General features: G+C 44.0%; 1 protein-coding gene across 1 annotated transcript; it reads right to left on the minus strand.

Moving 5' to 3' along the window:
* Positions 1–337: 337 nt before the first annotated feature.
* LOC127931606 (uncharacterized) lies at positions 338–4271 on the minus strand. Its single transcript, XM_052524738.1, has 2 exons — positions 3893–4271; positions 338–1764 (listed from the first exon to the last, which is right to left on the minus strand). The coding sequence occupies exons 1-2, from the start codon at positions 4269–4271 to the stop codon at positions 338–340; spliced, it is 1806 nt and encodes a 601-aa protein (XP_052380698.1).
* Positions 4272–19430: the final 15159 nt, after the last annotated feature.

The following is a 19430-nucleotide window of genomic DNA, read 5'->3' on the forward strand; positions in this document are numbered from 1 at the left end:
GCATCACGTGCATGTGTGTGTCCACATAAAAGAGCATCAGTGTGGTAATGGATTCCCACATTAAGCCCATCAAGGCCCAACAGAGGAGGTGGCAGCTTGGCAGAGGAAGGGTTAATCCTGTTTGAGAGCGAGGTGTGTAGGTGGTGTGTGGAGTGTCTTGCGTTCCTGTTGGAATGTGGCCGCTCTGGGATTGTGGTGCTGGGGATATGAGAATTGGGTGGCATTGGTGGTTGCCAGAGCACAGATGCACAAAAGACAGGTTTTAACATAATCATATCGCCGAATGGAAATATATGTGAGTACTCCCATATGTGTGTGTGCTGCATTCCTGTAGAGTTCAGAAGGTAGCCATGGCAGTGTGGCGGTGGGGCTGTGATGCTGAGGGATGAGGGTCTGAGGGGCTGTGGTACTGATGGTTGAGGGTTGGGGTCTGAGGGGCTGTGATGCTGAGGGATGAGGGTCTGAGGGCCTGTGGTACTGATGGTTGAGGGTTGGGGTCTGAGGGGCTGTGGTACTGATGGTTGAGGGTTGGGGTTCTGAGGGGCTGTGATGCTGAGGGATGAGGGTTGGGGTCTGAGGGGCTGTGGTACTGATGGTTGAGGGTTGGGGTCTGAGGGGCTGTGATGCTGAGGGATGAGGGTTGGAGTCTGAGGGGCTGTGGTACTGATGGTTGAGGGTTGGGGTCTGAGGGGCTGTGATGCTGATGGTTGAGGGTTGGGGTCTGAGGGGCTGTGATGCTGAGGGATGAGGGTTGGGGTTCTGAGGGGCTGTGGTACTGATGGTTGAGGGTTGGGGTCTGAGGGGCTGTGGTACTGATGGTTGAGGGTTGGGGTCTGAGGGGCTGTGATGCTGAGGGATGAGGGCTGGGGTTCTGAGGGGCTGTGGTACTGATGGTTGAGGGTTGGGGTCTGAGGGGCTGTGGTACTGATGGTTGAGGGTTGGGGTCTGAGGGGCTGTGGTACTGATGGTTGAGGGTTGGGGTCTGAGGGGCTGTGGTACTGATGGTTGAGGATTGGGGTCTGAGGGGCTGTGGTACTGATGGTTGAGGGTTGGGGTTCTGAGGGGCTGTGATGCTGAGGGATGAGGGTTGGGGTCTGAGGGGCTGTGGTACTGATGGTTGAGGGTTGGGGTCTGAGGGGCTGTGATGCTGAGGGATGAGGGTTGGGGTTCTGAGGGGCTGTAGTGCTGTAGTGCTGTCATGCTGAGGGATGAGGGTCTGAGGGGTTGTGGTGCTGAAGAATGAGGGTTGGTGGTCTGAGGGGTTTTGGTGCTGAGGGTTGAGGGTTGGGGTCTGAGGGGCTGTGGTACTGATGGTTGAGGGTTGGGGTCTGAGGGGCTGTAGTGCTGTAGTGCTGTCATGCTGAGGGATGAGGGTTGGGGTTCTGAGGGGCTGTAGAGCCGTCATGCTGAGGGATAAGGGTCTGAGGGGTTGTGGTGCTGAAGAATGAGGGTTGGTGGTCTGAGGGGTTTTGGTGCTGATGGATGAGGGCTGGGGGTCTGAGGGGCTGTGGGGTTGAGGTTGAGGTTTGGGGGTCTGAGGAGTTTTGGTGCTGAGGGTTGGGGGTCTGAGGGGCTGTGGGGTTGAGGGTTGGGGGTCTGAGGGGCTTTGGTGCTGAGGGTGAGGGTTGGGGGCCTGAGGGGTTTTGGTGCTGAGGGTTGGGGGTCTGAGGGGCTGTGAGGTTGAGGTTTGGGGGTCTGAGAGCTTTGGGTCTGAGTGTTGGGGGTCTGAGGGGCTGTGGAGTTGAGGGTTGGGGTTCTGAGGGACTGTGGTGATGTGGGAAGGCCATAAATTAGCTCAAATCAAATATTAGCTGAATGGGGACACTGGGACAGCAGTAGGCATGACTGGAGTCAGACTGGTAGTCAAAGAGTCACTGTTCAGTCATTCAGAGTGGAGGTATGGCACACACACACACACACACACACACACACACACACACACACACACACACACACACACACACACACACACACACACACACACACACACACACACACACACACACACACACACACACACCACTCTCTCTCCTTAATCTCTCTCTCTCTTTCACTCTTTCTCTCTCCTGAGAGCCAGGTGTGATAGTTTTGACCCTGCATGTTTTATCTCCCCCACCAGAGTGTTGGGGAGTTGAAGAGGTGAGGGCTGAGGGTCAGCGCTGTCAACACACACTGTACTGGGGACAGGTCAGGGCTGGGGAGAGGGAGTGTTTGTTGGGCTAGACCCAGGCCACCGGGTGTGAAGTAAAGCTCAGCCCCAGGACATGCTAGGAGTTCAGCCAGGGTTCAGAGGTCAGGGAGAGGAGCACTTGGAGGGTCAAATCATAAATGAAATAATGTATTATTTATCACACACTTTGCAAACAGCAGGTGTAAACTAACAGTGAAATGATGGGTCCTTCCCAACAATACAGAGAGAAAACTAGAAACATAATAAAAAGATAATAAATACACACTGGCGGTAACGATGGTTGAAGAAGGTAAAGAACCGGTTAAAGAGAGGTAAAACTCATTAAACCTGTAAACTCTACTCTCCTCTTTCATCGTCTCCGTTAATCTTTTATTCATTCACCTCTGTCTTCATCACTCTCCATCAAAGGGCAAAGATCTGTTATCTGTAGATTATGCAATTTTCCCCGGCCCTAATAGGAATGTGTCAAAATCAGGATTTGAAATACATGACAAACGTCCATAATATGATTCATATACATATGATACCTGGTGAGAAGCAGTTCTCTTTATGTGTCTCTGTGTTTTTTGTGAACGTGTGTGTTTGTGTGTGTTTTGTGAACGTGTGTGTTTGTGTGTGTTTTGTGAACGTGTGTGTTTGTGTGATTTGTGAACGTGTGTGTTTGTGTGATTTGTGAACATGTGTGTTTGTGTGATTTGTGAACATGTGTGTTTGTGTGATTTGTGAACATGTGTGTTTGTGTGATTTGTGAACATGTGTGTTTGTGTGATTTGTGAACATGTGTGTTTGTGTGATTTGTGAACATGTGTGTTTGTGTGATTTGTGAACATGTGTGTTTGTGTGATTTGTGAACATGTGTGTTTGTGTGATTTGTGAACATGTGTGTTTGTGTGATTTGTGAACATGTGTGTTTGTGTGATTTGTGAACATGTGTGTTTGTGTGATTTGTGAACATGTGTGTTTGTGTGATTTGTGAACATGTGTGTTTGTGTGATTTGTGAACGTGTGTGTTTGTGTGATTTGTGAACATGTGTGTTTGTGTGATTTGTGAACATGTGTGTTTGTGTGATTTGTGAACATGTGTGTTTGTGTGATTTGTGAACGTGTGTGTTTGTGTGATTTGTGAACATGTGTGTTTGTGTGATTTGTGAACATGTGTGTTTGTGTGATTTGTGAACATGTGTGATTTGTGAACGTGTGTGTTTGTGTGTTTTGTAAACGTTGTGTGCTTGTGTGATTTGTGAACGTGTGTGTTTGTGTGATTTGTGAACGTGTGTGTTTGTGTGTTTTGTAAACGTTGTGTGCTTGTGTGATTTGTGAACGTGTGTGTTTGTGTGATTTGTGAACGTGTGTGTTTGTGTGTGTTTTGTAAACGTTGTGTGCTTGTGTGATTTGTGAACGTGTGTGTTTGTGTGATTTGTGAACGTGTGTGTTTGTGTGATTTGTGAACGTGTGTGTTTGTGTGATTTGTGAACATGTGTGTTTGTGTGATTTGTGAACATGTGTGTTTGTGTGATTTGTGAACGTGTGTGTTTGTGTGTTTTGTAAATGTGTGTATGTGTGTTTTGTGAATGTGTGTATGTGTGTTTTGTGAATGTGTGTATGTGTGTTTTGTGAATGTGTGTGTTTTGTGAACAGAGATTGGGAGCGGGAGCAGGCGTGACAGTACCCCGCCTCTAGGGGCGCCACCTGGCGTCCTACCTGGGCGATCTTGACGGGCCGGCCAAGGCATGGGAGCCTGACGAGCCGCCTGAGGCACGGCGTGGAAGACTGTTCGAGCCAACTGAGGCTTGTGAGCCTCTCGAGACACCTGAGGCATGGGAGCCTGACGAGCCGCCTGAGGCACGGCGTGGAAGACTGTTCGAGCCAACTGAGGCTTGTGAGCCTCTCGAGACACCTGAGGCATGGGAGCCTGACGAGCCGCCTGAGGCACGGCGTGGAAGACTGTTCGAGCCAACTGAGGCTTGTGAGCCTCTCGAGACACCTGAGGCATGGGAGCCTGATGAGACACCTGAGGCACGGCGTGGAAGACTGTTCGAGCCAACTGAGGCTTGTGAGCCTCTCGAGACACCTGAGGCATGGGAGCCTGACGAGCCGCCTGAGGCATGGGAGCCTGATGAGCCGCCAGAGGCATGGGAGCCTGATGCCGCCAGAGGCATGGGAGCCTGATGAGCCAGAGGCATGGGAGCCTGACGAGCCGCCAGAGGCATGGGAGCCTGACGAGCCGCCAGAGGCATGGGAGCCTGACGAGCCGCCAGAGGCATGGGAGCCTGATGAGCCGCCAGAGGCATGGGAGCCTGATGAGCCGCCAGAGGCATGGGAGCCTGATGAGCCGCCAGAGGCATGGGAGCCTGAGCCAGAGGCATGCGAGCCGCCAGAGGCATGGGAGCCTGATGAGCCGCCAGAGGCATGGGAGCCTGATGAGCCGCCAGAGGCATGGGAGCCTGATGAGCCTGAGGCATGGGAGCCTGACGAGCCGCCAGAGGCATGGGAGCCTGATGAGCCAGAGGCATCCCCGGTTGCTTCGACAGTGGCACGCGGGCCCAATGTCACCAACAAAAACAAAAAACTCCCTGATGCTTCTAATTGTGGAGTCAGCATTCTGTAAGGACAGACACTGAGAGATGAGAAGCAAGTGCAGGGAGTGAATATTTAATGGATAAACAGACAGGAAACAAAACACAAACAGCGTTTGGACAAGACACATAACAACATTAATGCTGACTCGGGAAAGAAACTGAGGAAGTAAGAGACATAGGGGAGGTAATTAATAACATGAGTCCAGGTTAGTCTGATGAAGAGCTGATGCGCGTAACGAGGGCGACAAGTGTGCGTAATGAGGCATGGGAGCTAATAAAGCCTTATGACATGAGTTATGGCTTCTCCAGGCATCTACCCATAAATACAACATCATGAACAGCGACTTCATGTGTTTATGTGTAAATGATGGAATGGGTCTTTATGGCTGTCAGGGGCAATCTGTGAATACAAATGTAGGATCATAATTTGAGCCAGTTTGCCACAGCAGGAAAATAATCCTGCAGCAACAGGAAATATGAATTGTTATGTGGATTATAATTAATGGGCATTTTTTGTAGCGACTGACATGTTAAAGTGGAAATTACAGTGCCTTGCAAAATTCACCCCCTTGCTGTTTTCCCTATTTTGTTGCATTACAACCTGTAATTTAAATGGATCTTTATTTTAATTTTATGTAATGGACATACACAAAATAGTCCCAATTTGGTGAAGTGAAAAAAATCAATAAACGGAAAAGTGGTGCGTGCATATGTATTCAGCCAATAAGATCTGGTGCAACCAATTACCTTCAGAAGTCACATAATTAATGAAATAAAGTCCACCTGTGTGCAATCTAAGTGTCACATGATCTGTCACATGATCTCAGTATATAAACACCTGTTCTGAAAGGCCCCATAATCTGCAACACCACTAAGCAAGGGGCACCACCAAGCAAGCGGCATCATGAAGACCAAGGAGCTCTCCAAACAGGTCAGGGACAAAGTACAGATCAGGGTTGGGTTATAAAAGAAATATCCAAAACTTTGAATATCCCACGGAGCACCATTAAATCAATTATAATTTTTTTTAAATAATATGGCACCACAACAAACCTGCCAAGAGAGGCCCACCAAAACTCACGGACCAGGCAAGGAGGGCATTAATCAGTGAGGCAGCAAAGAGATCAAAGATAACCTTGAAGGAGCTGCAAAGCTCCACAGCGTAGATTGGAGTATCTGTCCATAGGACCACTTTAAGCCGTACACTCCACAATGCTGGGCTTTACGGAAGTGGCCAGAAAAAAACAATTGTTAAAAGAAAAATATAAGGAATCACGTTTGGTGTTCGACAAAAGGCATGTGGGAGACTCCCCAAACATATGGAAGAAGGTACTCTGGTCAGATGAGACTAAAATGGAGATTTCTGGCCATCAAGGAAAACGCTATGTCTGGCACAAACCCAACACCTCTCATCACCCCAAGAACACCATCCCCACAGTGAAGCATGGCGGTGGCTGCATGTGCCAAGCTTAGAGAGACATATCCCAAGAGACTTGCAGCTGTAATTGCTGCAAAGGGTGGCTCTACAAAGTATTGACTTCGGGGGGGTGAATAGTTATGCACGTTCAAGTTTTCCATTTTTTTGTCTTATTTCTTGTTTGTTTCACAATAAAAAATATTTTGCATCTTCAAAGTGGTAGGCATGTTGTGTAAATCAAATGATACAAACCCCCTAAAAATCTATTTTAATTCCAGGTTGTAAGGCAACAAAATAGGAACAATTTAAATGGGGTGAATACTTTCGCAAGGCACTGTACAAACTTTAGAAGCCTTTTTTTAACCTTGAATACACTACAAGTTAGCATTTCCTGCTGTGCAGGATATTTCTCAACACCAAAAGAGTGATCCAATTAAGAACCTACATCTGTATGTCTCCTGTTGGCTGTAGTCCACACTCTGAACTTCAATATGGTGAAATATGAAAATTGTTCTTGTTAATGTCTGGACTGGTACTAAGCTATGAGGTACATAGTGAAATGGGAAAATGTAAAAAATGTCAATTTATTTGTAAGATTATTCTTTTTTAGTCTAAGTAAACGTTTTTTTGTGAAAAGGAAATTAACAATGTATATATTTAGTGTAATATTAATGCTGTAATAATTACCAGAGCAATAATCAATTATATGTAATGCATATTAGTTCCTACAGTGAGGAGAGAGAGCGAGAGAAGTTAGGAACAATAGAAAGCGAGACATGAAGAGATAGAACACAAGCAAGAAAGAATGAGAGAGAAATACAGAGAAATTGAGCTAGAAAGAGAGAGAGAGAGAGAGATTCTACAACCACTTAAAAGGAAGTGATTCCTAAACAAAGCCATCACCTACAGAGAGATGAACCTGGAGAAAAGTTCCCTAAGCAAGCTGGTCCTGGGGCTCTGAAAAACACTTTGTTTATCCATTTCACTTGCTTTGGCAATGTAAACACGTTTCCCATGCCAATAAAGCCCCTTGAATTGAATTGAATTGAATTGAGAGAGATACAAAGAGAGAGAGAGAGAGACCGAGAGAGAGGAACACAGAGAGAGAGAGACAAAGACACAGAGAGAGAGACAATGAGAGAGTGAGAGAGAGTAAAAGAGAGAGGAGGCAGGTCAGCGGCTGTCACACATACCTGCTGTCTCTCAGTTCATGGATCACACTCACACTAAGCAGAAGGAGTGCATGCACATGCCCGTGTGTGTATGCCTGAAAGAGGGAGGTCTGAGAGGCCGTTGTTCGGAGTTCAGTAGTCCTGCGAAGTCTATCATCCTGAGGAACACAGACCATGAATAGAAGTAATTCACAAATCAAATCAAGCTTTATTTTTTTACAGCACATTTCAGACATGGTATGCAAAGCAATGTGCTTTACAGGAAAAAAAACTAATACAAAACAATGAAAATAAAAGCTTAAATATTTGGTACACTTTACGACTTTACTATACTACACATAAGCTAAAAAAAATGACACAAACTGAACTACTAAACAGCACCCTAAGGAAAAGCAAAGCAAAAATGTGTTTTATGGCTGTCTATAGTTTTGGCCCCCCTCAGGTTCTCTGGCAGGCTATTCCAGACGCTGGGGGCATAATAACTTAAGGCTGTCTCTCCATGCCTCTTGATCCTAGGCTTTGGGATAGTTAAAAGGCCAGTGCCAGAGGACCTGAGGGACTTACTTCATGCATAACTTAAAAGCATGTCTGACATGTATTGGGGTGCACATTTGCGGATTGATTTAAAAACCAATAGAAGAATCTTAAAATTAATTCTAAAACTCGCAGGCAGCCAGTGCAGAGACTTTAACATTTAATAATGTGTGCTCTCTGCCTGGTCTTGCAGAATTCTGTATGTTTTTCAGTTGACCATTGGCTTTCTGGGCAGACCAGACAGGGGAGCATTACAGTTGTCAAGCCTGCTTGTAATTTAACCATGGATGAGTCTCTTTCTATCTGCCTGAGAGAGAAACCGCACCTTGGCAATTTTCCTCACATGTTAAAAAGCTATTTTGGTCACATTCGTAATGTGTGATATGAAATTTAGTTCAGAATCTAAAATAAGAACTAGGGTTTTTACCTGGTGTTTTATCTTTATTGCCTGTTAATTCAAATATGATGCTAGATTCTCTTTCTATGCTTTGGCTCCAACAATAAGTATCTCGGCCCTAACTTGATTTAGCTGGAGGAAGTTGTGAGGCATCCAAGTGTTTAAATCATTAATACATTCTAATGATTAATCGTGGAACTAAAATCCTCTGGTGACACAGAAATGTAAAGTTGTGTATCGTCTGTGTAGAAGTGAAAATCAATGCTGTGTTTTCTGATAACGCTGCCAAGGGGTAACATGTATAAACTGAACAGTATCTGACCTAAAATCGAACATTGTGGAATGCCACTTGTGTAATGTATTTTCTCTGAATTATGTTCAACACGGGTGACAAAAAACTCTCAACCGGTTAAATAGGTTAATAAATCTTCTTCAGGATCGGTGTCCCATCCGCGGTACGGTTGAGCTAACGTAGGCTAAAGTGATTAGCATGAGGTTGTAAGAAACAAAAAAATTCCCAGGACACAGACATATCTGATATGGGCAGAAAGCTTAACTTCTTGGATATAGGGGGCACTATTTTAATTTTGGGATGAAAAACGTTCCCGTTTTAAACAAGATATTTTCTCACAAAAAGATGCTCGACTATGCATATAATTGACAGCTTTGGAAAGAAAACACTCTGACGTTTCCAAAACTGCAAAGATATTGTCTGCGAGTGCCACAGAACTGATGTTACAGGCGAAACCCAGATAAAAATCCAATCAGGAAGTGCCGCATTTTTTGAAACCGCCTCATGCCAATGACTCCTTATATGGCTGTGAAGGAGCTAGGAGTCAGCTTACATTTTCCACGTTTTCCCCAAGGTGTCTGCAGCATTGTGACGTCCTTTTAGTCATTTCCATTGGAGAATGACTGTAAGAGACCATATAGGGCGAGTGGACGCATGGTGTCTCCCGGAGAAAACCTTGCGTAAAAATAGCCATTTTTCCAATCGTTTCCTTATGAGAAACCAACTGCCTCCACGCGAATATTATCGAATACATATGTTAAAAACACCTTGAGGATGGATCCTAAACAACGTTTGCCGTGTTTCTGTCGATATTATGGAGCAAATTTTGAAAAAAGTTAGGCATTATAGTTTAAGTATTTTCGGTCGATTTCTCAGCCAAGCAGGATGAACAAACGTGACGTTTTTTGCCTACAAAAATATTATTGTTGGAAAAAAGGAACATTTGCTATCTAACTGGGAGTCTCCTGAGTGAAAGCATCTGAAGTTCTTCAAAGGTAAATTATTTAATTTGGTTGCTTTTCTTATTCTTGTGAAAATGTTGCCTGCTGCCAGCACAGCCTAGCATAGCATTACGCCATGCTAAACTTACACAAATGCTTGTCTAGCGTTGGGTGTAACACATATTTTGAAAATCTGAGATGACAGTGTTGTTAACAAAAGGCTAAGCTTGTGTTTGAATATATTTTTTTCATTTCATTTGCGATTTTCATGAATAGGAAACGTTGCGTTATGGTAATGCGCTTGAGGCTATGATTACGCTCCCGCATACGGGATTGCTCGTCGCTAGAGGTTAAATTCTTGTTAATCTAACTGCACTGTCCAATTAACAGTAGCTATTAGAGTGAAAGAATACCATGCTATTGTTTGAGGAGAGTGCACAATTATGAACTTGAAATGTATGAATAAACCATTTAGGCACATTTGGGCAGTCTTGATACAACATTTTGATTAGATATGCAATTATCCACATACAGTGCTGCCCTCTAGTGTCCAAAGTCTAAATTGCGCCTGGGATAGAATAATTCATTTCTCTTGCATTTCTGTCTACTGCCCCCGCTGGAGTAATTGCGTGCCCATAGTAAACATAATTTATTTTTGTCAAAAGTTGCTAATATATGCAAATAAAAAATATTATTGAATAGAAAACACTCTAAAGCTTCTAAAACCGTTTAAATTATGTCTGTATGTAAAGCAGAACTCTCAGGGCAGTCATTCTCCCAAACTCTCTCTTGTGATCAGAAAAGTTGGCCCAACTTGGTCACTTTTATGCGCGCTCTGGTCAAGTCCTGTCTTTTTTCCAAGATCGATTAAACGGTGCCTGTGTTTCTGTTCGTCCTCACGATTGCTGTACACCTTTATAACATGTTAAAGCTTGATTATGAAGTTAGTTTGACAAGTTTAATCGACATATAATATGTAAGTTCGACGTTTTGGTGCGCATCCACTTGACTTTTGGCTACATTTCAACCGAAATGTGTCGTTTTTGAGAACCGAAAGACACAGACTGCAAAGCTGTTTTTGGTAAGTATAATTCCTTCCAGGTCTTTTGATGGAAGAACAGCAAAGGTAAGGGAATATTTATGTGGTAAATTTGGGTTTATGTGGACTCCAAGATAGAGGAGCCATAATGCTACTTTTTGAGCGCCGACTCATAGTATAGCCTAGTGAACGAAACCTGTAACGTTAAAAATAAATGTAACACAGCGATTGCATTCAGAAGAAGTGTATCTAACTATATATATGTAGAACATGCATATTTAGTCAAAGTTTATGATGTGTATTCCTTGTTAGCTGACGTTATCTGCCGGAGCTATCGTCATTTCTCAGGACATTTGAATAGCATTTTTGAACGATGCATCATTGTAAACAGAGATTTATGGATATATATAGCATATTATTGAAAAAAACATAAATGTACTGTGTAACATGTTATATTACTGTCATCTGATGAAGATTTCAAAAGGTTAGTGAAATTATTTTTCTTTTAATCCTGCGTTTGTTGATTGCATATTTTTTCCAACTTGGCTATGCAAATGAGCTATGTCTGCGGTGGTGGTTTGACATAAATATGTGCTATGTTTTCGCCGTAAAACATTTTAGAAATCTGACTTGCTGGGTAGATAAACAAGTTGTTTATCTTTCATTTGAGCTATTGGACTTGTTAATGTGTGGAGGTTAAATATTTTTAGGAATATTTTTTTGGCGTTCCATGCGCCACCTTCCAGCTGAACGTGGGGGGGGTGTTCCAAAATTGGAACCCTAGTCCCCTTCTGGTTAAAAAAAAGACCAAAACAGTTATTTTTCTTTGTATTATCTTTTACCAGATCTAATGTGTTATAGTCTCCTACATTTTGGGGTGGCAGGTAGCCTAGTGGTTAGAGCATTGAACCAGTAACTGAAAAGTTGCTGGATTGAATCCCCGAGCTGACAAGGTAAGAATATGTCATTCTACCCCTGAACAAGGCAGTTAACCTACTGTTCCCCGGTTGGCCGCCATTGTAAATAAAAATGTAATCTTAATTGACTTGCCCAATTACATAAAGTTTAACATTCCTTTCACATTTCCACAAACGTCAAAGTGTTTCCTTTCAAATGGTATCAAGAATATGCATATCCTTGCTTCAGGGGCTGAGTATGTCATAGATTTGGGGCTGAGTATGTCAACCCACCTCTCCAGTCTGTCCAGAAGGATATATCATGGTCAATAGTGTATTTACAGAGCCATCGGGAAGTATTCAGACCCCTTGACTTTTTCCACATTTTGTTAGGTTACAGCCTTATTCTAAAAGGTATTACATTGTTTCCTCATCAATCTACACACACACAATACCCCATAATGGCAAAGCATTTATTTATTTATTGCTAATTTATGAAAAATATATGTGTATAGAATATCACATTTACATACGTATTCAGACCTTTACTCAGTACTTTGTTGAAGCACCTTTGGCAGTATTTACAGCCTCAAGTCTTCTTAGGTATAACGCTACAAGCTTGGCACACCTGTATTTGGGGAGTTTCTCCCATTCTTCTCCACAGATCCTCTCAAGCTCTGTCAGGTTGGATGGGTAGTGTTGCCTCAAAGCTATTTTCATGTCTCTCCAGAGATATTCAATCAGGTTCAAGTCCAGGCTCTGGCTGGGCCACTCAAGGACATTCAGAGACTTGTCCTGAAGCCACTCCTGCATTGTTTTGGCTGTTGCTTAGGGTCATTGTCCTGTTGGAAGTTGAACCTTTGTCCCAGTCTGAAGTCCTGAATGCTCTGGAGCAGATTTTCATTATTAAGGATCTCTCTGTACTTTGCTTCGCTCATCTTTGCCTCGATCCTGACTAGTCTCCCAGTCCCTGCCTTTGAAAAACATCCCCACAGCATGATGCTGCCACCACTATGCTTCACCATAGGGATGGTGCCAGATTTCCTCCAGATGTTACACTTGGTTATTCAGGCCAAAGTGTTCATCTTGGTTATATCAGACCAGAGAATCTTGTTTCTCATGCTCTGAGAGTCTTTAGATGCCTGTTGGCAAACTCCAAGCAGACTGTCATGTGCCTTTTCCTGAGGAGTGGCTTCCGTCTGCCCACTACCATAAAGGCCTGATTGGTGGAGTGCTGCAGCGATGGTTGTCTATCTAGAAGGTTCTCCCATCTCCACAGAGCAACTCTAGAGCACTGTCAGAGTGACCATCGGGTTCTTGGTCACCTCCCTGACCAAGGTCCTTCTCGCTCGATTGCTCAGTTTGGCCGGGCGGCCAGCTCTAGGAAGAGTCTTGGTGGTTCTTCCATTTAAGAATGATGGAGGCCACTGTGTTCTTGGGGACCTTCAATGCTGCAGAAATTTTTTGATACCCTTCCCCAGATCTGTGCCTCGACACAATCCTGTCTCAGAGCTTTACGGACAATTCCTTCGACATCATGGCCTGGTTTTTGCTCTGACATGCACTGTCAACTGTGGGACCTTATAGGTGTGTGCCTTTCCAAATAATGTCCAATCAATTGAATTTACCACAGGTGGACTCCTATCAAGTTGTAGAAACATCTCATGGATGATCAATGGAAACAGGATGCACCTGAGCTCAATTTCGAGACTCATAGTAAAGGGTCTGAATACTTATGTAAAGGAGGTATTTCTGTTTTTTTGTGTTTTTTCTCCTAAAAACCTGTTTTCACTTTGTCATTATGGGGTATTGTGTGTAGATTTCATACATTTTAGAATAAGTCTGTAATGTAACAAAATGTGGAAAAAGTCAAGGGGTCTGAATACTTTCCAAAGGCACAGTACATCGTACATCTAAGAGTACAAGGGCAGAGAGCTGTTTGGCATCTGTGTTGGCACTTAGATAATTTACCACATGAAATAAGTCTGTCTCTGTGCCAAAGCTGGATTTAGGTGTAGGCGACATGGGCAGCCCAGGACAGCATCTTGCGGGAACGGCACGGGGAAACGACAGTCCATCATTGCTTTAAGACATGAAGGTCATTCAATCCGGAAAATTTCAAGAACTTTGAAAGTTTCTTCAAGTGCAGTCGCAAAAACCATCAAGCTCTAAAGATGAACCTGGCTCTCATGAGGATCGCCACAGGATTGGAAGACCCAGACTTACCTCTGCCCCAGAATATAAATTCATTAGAGTTACCAGCCTCAGAAATTGCTGCCCAAATAAATGCTTCACAGAGTTCAAGTAACAGATACATTTCAGCATCAACTGTTCAGAGGAGACTGCGTGAAACAGGCCTTCATGGTCGAATTGCTGCAAAGAAACCACTACTAAAGGACACCAATAAGAAGAAGAGACTTGCTTGGACCAAGAAACACAAGCAATGACATTAGACTGGTGGAAATCTGTCTTTGGTCTGGAGTCCAAATTGGAGATTTTTGGTCCCAACCGCCGTGTCTTTGTGAGATGCAGTGTGGGTGAACGGATGATCTACTATTTATTTATTTATCTATTTCCCACTGTAAAGCATGGAGGGGGAGGTGTTATGGTGTGGGGGTGCTTTGTTGGTGACACTGTCTGTGATTTATTTAGAATTCAAGGGACACTTAACTAGCATGGCTACCACAGCATTCTGCAGCAATACACCATCCCATCTGGTTTGGTCTTAGTGGGACTATCATTTGTTTTTCAACAGGATAGTGACCCAACACACCTCCAGTCTGTGTAAGGGCTATTTTACCAATAATTAGAGTGATGGAGTGCTGCATCAGATGACCTGGCCTCCACAATCCCCCAACCTCAAGCAAATTGAGATGGTTTGAGATGAGTCGGACCGCAGAGTGAAGGAAAAGCAGCCAACAAGTGCTCAGCATATGTGGGAACTCCTTCAAGACTGTTGGAAAAGCATTCCAGGTCTTGCTTGACTGATACACATCTTAATGTTGGTTATCTTATCTCTGAAATATGCCGGACACGTTTAGATGTGGAGGAAAGTTCACATAGATTTGCTGGGGTAGGATTTATCATGCCATCAATGGTCGAGAAGAGCACTCTAAAATTATTCTGATTAATAGTGATCAAGTTAGAAACATTTATAATTGCCTTGTTATATATGCCAAGTTGCTCTCTCAGGATATCATAATGCACCTGCAACTTTGACTTTTTGAATTTCTGCCTTTCTGTAATTTATTTTTAATTCATGAGTTTCCTCACTCATCCAATGAACTCTCTGTTTGGATGTGGCCTTTTTCAACTTTACAGCAGCTATGGCATTAATTGATGCCCTTAGTTTGCTATTAAATCTATTAACTAAATCATCACAAGAGGAAGGAAGAATACGTGGTGAAGTATTGTTCATACACTCAATAAAATCTGTAGCAACTTCAGTGGTAAGATAGCATTTGTTAATAATGCATTCAGTATTACCCTGTGCTATGGGCAATAGGGTAGTAAAAAATACACAGTGGTGATCCGATAAAGCAACATCAACAATAGAGGGTATATCAATAGAAAGCACAGGAGGCTGCTGAGGGGAGGACGGCTCATAATAAAGGGCCAGAATGGCGTGAATGGAATGTCATCAAACATATGGAAACCATGTGTTTGATGTATTTGATACCATTCCACTAATTCTGCTCCAACCATTACCACAAGCCCGTCCTCCCCAATTCAGGTGCCAGCAACCTCCTGTGATAGAAAGCCCCTTGGTAATAACCAGGTCCAGAGTATGGCCGCAGTTATGGGTGGGCCCAGTAACATGTTGGATAAAGTCCATAGAGCTCAAAAGATTCATAAATCCTCTACTCCTGGGTCCAGAATGATCTACCACAAAAAACAACCATATATTATTGTCATGATGATGCCGTTCAGTGTGGTTGTAAACAACCCTCTCTCTAGGTGCGTCCTAGTTTCCATGGTGGTCCCTGTCCCCTGTGTTACTGTAAGTGTGGGAGAGACCAGGATGTGGCGGTGATGACATAAATCGCACAGGGAAGTGCTACATTTCAGATGAAACAGTGGAGGGGAAACAGTATATCACAGGTTACAAAGAAGCTGATGACAGCAGAGGAAAATGGAGCCGCTACAACATGTTCCCCTCAGGTTGCTCATCAAAGCATACACAGACAGGAAGCAGTCATTCCGATTTCCTGTCTGGCTCACCCATGGGAGAGCAGTGAAAATGAGGTGCGAGGAAAGATGTTGTGTTTTGACTTCGGTCCAAGTGTGTGTGTGTGTGTGTGTGTGTGTGTGTGTGTGTGTGTGTGTGTGTGTGTGTGTGTGTGTGTGTGTGTGTGTGTGTGTGTGTGTGTGTGTGTGTGTGTGTGTGTGTGTGTGTGAGACCGTGAGTGTCTTCGTGAGTGTGAGTGGTTGTGCATGTGTGTGTGCGTGTGTGTTAGTGCTTGCATGTGTTTTACTATGTGCCAACAATCTTCCACCCAAGGACGGTGGTCTGCTATGGTTGTGGCAGTGTCTGCGTCCTGATGAAAGGCTGATGAAAAGCTACAGGAATCACATTTAAATCAAGTTGAACTCTGATCTCTCATAGAGCTGTTTTCCTGGAAACACTGGTGATGATGTGTCAGGTGGTGTCAGGGATGGTTCAGCTGAAAGTTGAGAAGAGCTATTAAGGGACTTGTTGCTTTTCCGTGTGTGTGTGTGTGTGTGTGTGTGTGTGTGTGTGTGTGTGTGTGTGTGTGTGTGTGTGTGTGTGTGTGTGTGTGAATGAGCTGTAAGACTGCACTGACCTCGCATTTGTCCTTGCCTGTCATTCCATTCAAACACACACACACACACACACACACACACACACACACACACACACACACACACACACACACACACACACACACACACAGAGGAGACTACAGCTGCTCCCTGCTGTCACTCAGGAGTTGTCGTGGTGACTCAGCTGACAGGGGGATCTGACCCCTGCTGAACCTGTCACCCGTCAGACAGGTAGAATGTCAGCTGTGACGTCGCTCTTTCCTCTTCTCTCCTCTCACTAGCTGTCTCTCCTCGCTCAGCCTCAGAGATAGGTAACAGTGTCTCTCCTCTCTCAGCCTCAGAGATACAGTGGGGCAAAAAAGTATTTAGTCAGCCACCAATTGTGCATGTTCTCCCACTTAAAAATATGAGAGAGGCCTGTAATTTTCATCATAGGTACACTTCAACTATGACAGACAAAATGAGAAAAAAAATCCAGAAAATCACATTGTAGAATTTTTTATTTTAATGAGGTGCAAATTATGGTGGAAAATAAGAATTTGGTCACCTACAAACAAGCAATATTTCTGACTCTCACAGACCTGTAACTTCTCCTTTAAGAGGCTCCTCTGTCCTCCACTTGTTACCTGTATTAATGGCACCTGTTTGAACTTGTTATCAGTATAAAAGACACCTGTCCACAACCTCAAACAGTCACACTCCAAACTCCACTATGGCCAAGACCAAAGAGCTGTCAAAGGGCACCAGAAACAAAATTGTAGACCTGCACCAGGCTGGGAAGACTGAATCTGCAATAGGTAAGCAGCTTGGTGTGAATAAATCAACTGTGGGAGCAATTATTAGGAAATGGAAGACATACAAGACCACTGCTAATATCCCTCGATCTGGGGCTCCACGCAAGATCTCACCCCGTGGGGTCAAATTGATCACAAGAACGGTGAGCAAAAATCCCAGAACCACACGGGAGGACCTAGTGAATGACCTGCAGAGAGCTGGGACCAAAGTAACAAAGCCTACCATCAGTAACACACTACGCCGCCAGGGACTCAAATCCTGCAGTGCCAGACGTGTCCCCCTGCTTAAGCCAGTACATGTCCAGGCCCGTCTGAAGTTTGCATTTGGATGATCCGAAGAAGATTGGAAGAATGTCATATGGTCAGATGACACCAAAATCTAACGTTTTGGTAAAAACTCAACTCGTCGTGTTTGGAGGACAAAGAATGCTGAGTTGCATCCAAAGAACACCATACCTACTGTGAAGCATGGGGGTGGAAACATCATGCTTTGGGGCTGTTTTTCTGCAAAGGAACCAGGACGACTGATCCGTGTAAAGAAAATAAGGAATGGGGCCATGTATCGTGAGATTTTGAGTGAAAATCTCCTTCCATCAGCAAGGGCATTGAAGATGAAACGTGGCTGGGTCTTTCAGCATGACAATGATCCCAAACACACCGAAGGAGTGGCTTCGTAAGAAGCATTTCAAGGTCCTGGAGTGGCCTAGCCAGTCTCCAGATCTCAACCCCATAGAAAATCTTTGGAGGGAGTTGAAAGTCCGTGTTGCCCAGCAACAGCCCCAAAACATCACTGCTTTAGAGGACTGGCTCCAACCAGAATAGAAAGAGGAGTGGGAGGCCCACTCCTTGCTCTGTGCACAACAGAGCTAGAGGACAAGTACATTACAGTGGTCTACTAGTTTGAGAAACAGATGCCTCACAAATCCTCAACTGGCAGCTTCAAAACACCAGTCTCAACGTCAACAGTGAAGACGCGATTCCGGGATGCTGGTCTTCTAGGCAGAAAAGATATCATTGTTGTGTTTTGGTGATTAAACCAATGTTCTCATTACATTTCACAATAAACATATAGTTTTAATCAATGGTTGTGTGGTGAGAGATGTTTACAATCCAAATTAATTCACAATGACAGGTTTATAAATAAAATACTTTGTCCAAACTAGAGTTTTGTAATAAGAGTTGTGAAAATGTACCACATACTGTACTTGTGAAAATAGTACCAAAGCTATTAAAAAAAAGTACTACCTTCCTCCACACAGAAGGTGTTTCTTGTACAGTGTAATGGAAGCCATCCATTCTGCCTGTCAACATAGGAAAACACTCCACATCGCTGAAGGGCCAGTCTGATTGAAGAGGGTTGGTGCTGTATGGGTGTGGCTATACAGGATATCTAGAGAGTGTTTCAGTCTTTAGAACAGTGCATGTGTGTATGGGTCTGTGCGTGCCTGTGTGTGTGTGTGCGTGAAGCCCACCTACCTCTTCACAAAGACTGCACAGACAGTCACAGGTGGGTTTAATGGGGAAACGAATGCTTGTTTTTCTTTCAAAAAGAAATGTATTTATTTACATGAGCTATAATTTCCTTCAGATGATAGATAGGTGCTGTAGCTAACATTAGGCTGTAGCGTTGATGGGAGGCCTGCGCCACGGGCCAGGAAGCAGACTGGGCTGGCAGGTCTGAGTCTATTGATCAGATGACATACTCTACTGTACTGTACTCATTCAGACCAAACCATCATAGTGATGATGGAGATAGTTGCAGATGGAGAATATTCAGTTTGAGTGTTTCTGTTTGAAGAATACAGTACAGCTGCTTAAACAACAGGTCCAATACAGGATATGTGGGACTGATCCTGTTTTAGTCTTATTCTATAAGTCTTAAGTATTATTCTATTCTTTTTGATCCTGCAATTCCTCTTCTATTCTTCTTCTTCGTCTAAGGACAAATTGATCTTCATAGAGATGTAGTCTGTTGTTCATCTCCTCTTGGCTTTCCTGTAGTGTTACTGTTGACAGGGAGAAGAGAGAGGTGAATATAAAAGTCACTTGGCTGACAGTGACAAATCTACATGCCTTTATTCCTTGACACGTTCTGCTACAACAACAAGGCAAAACCATAAACAGCATTTTTCATGAAGACAGGACGTGTGTGTCAGTGTTGAAGGGATATTATTCCTCTTTCTCTTGGGTATCAGGTGAGAAAGCCAGTAAGTGACAGCGTGCTAAGAGGCTCCGAGCAGAGCGGAGCAGCAAGCTGTGAATGTGAGTAGCCTTCTGCTAGCACTGTTGTTTCTCAGGTTCATCATAGCCCATCATGTCTGACAGAGACAATGACGAAGACAGCAGTATCACTGTAACAGAGACAGCAGAGACACCATAGAATAGTCCACTAC

Source organism: Oncorhynchus keta, chromosome 9 (assembly GCF_023373465.1).
Source record: "Oncorhynchus keta strain PuntledgeMale-10-30-2019 chromosome 9, Oket_V2, whole genome shotgun sequence".
NCBI classification, from domain to species: domain Eukaryota; kingdom Metazoa; phylum Chordata; class Actinopteri; order Salmoniformes; family Salmonidae; genus Oncorhynchus; species Oncorhynchus keta.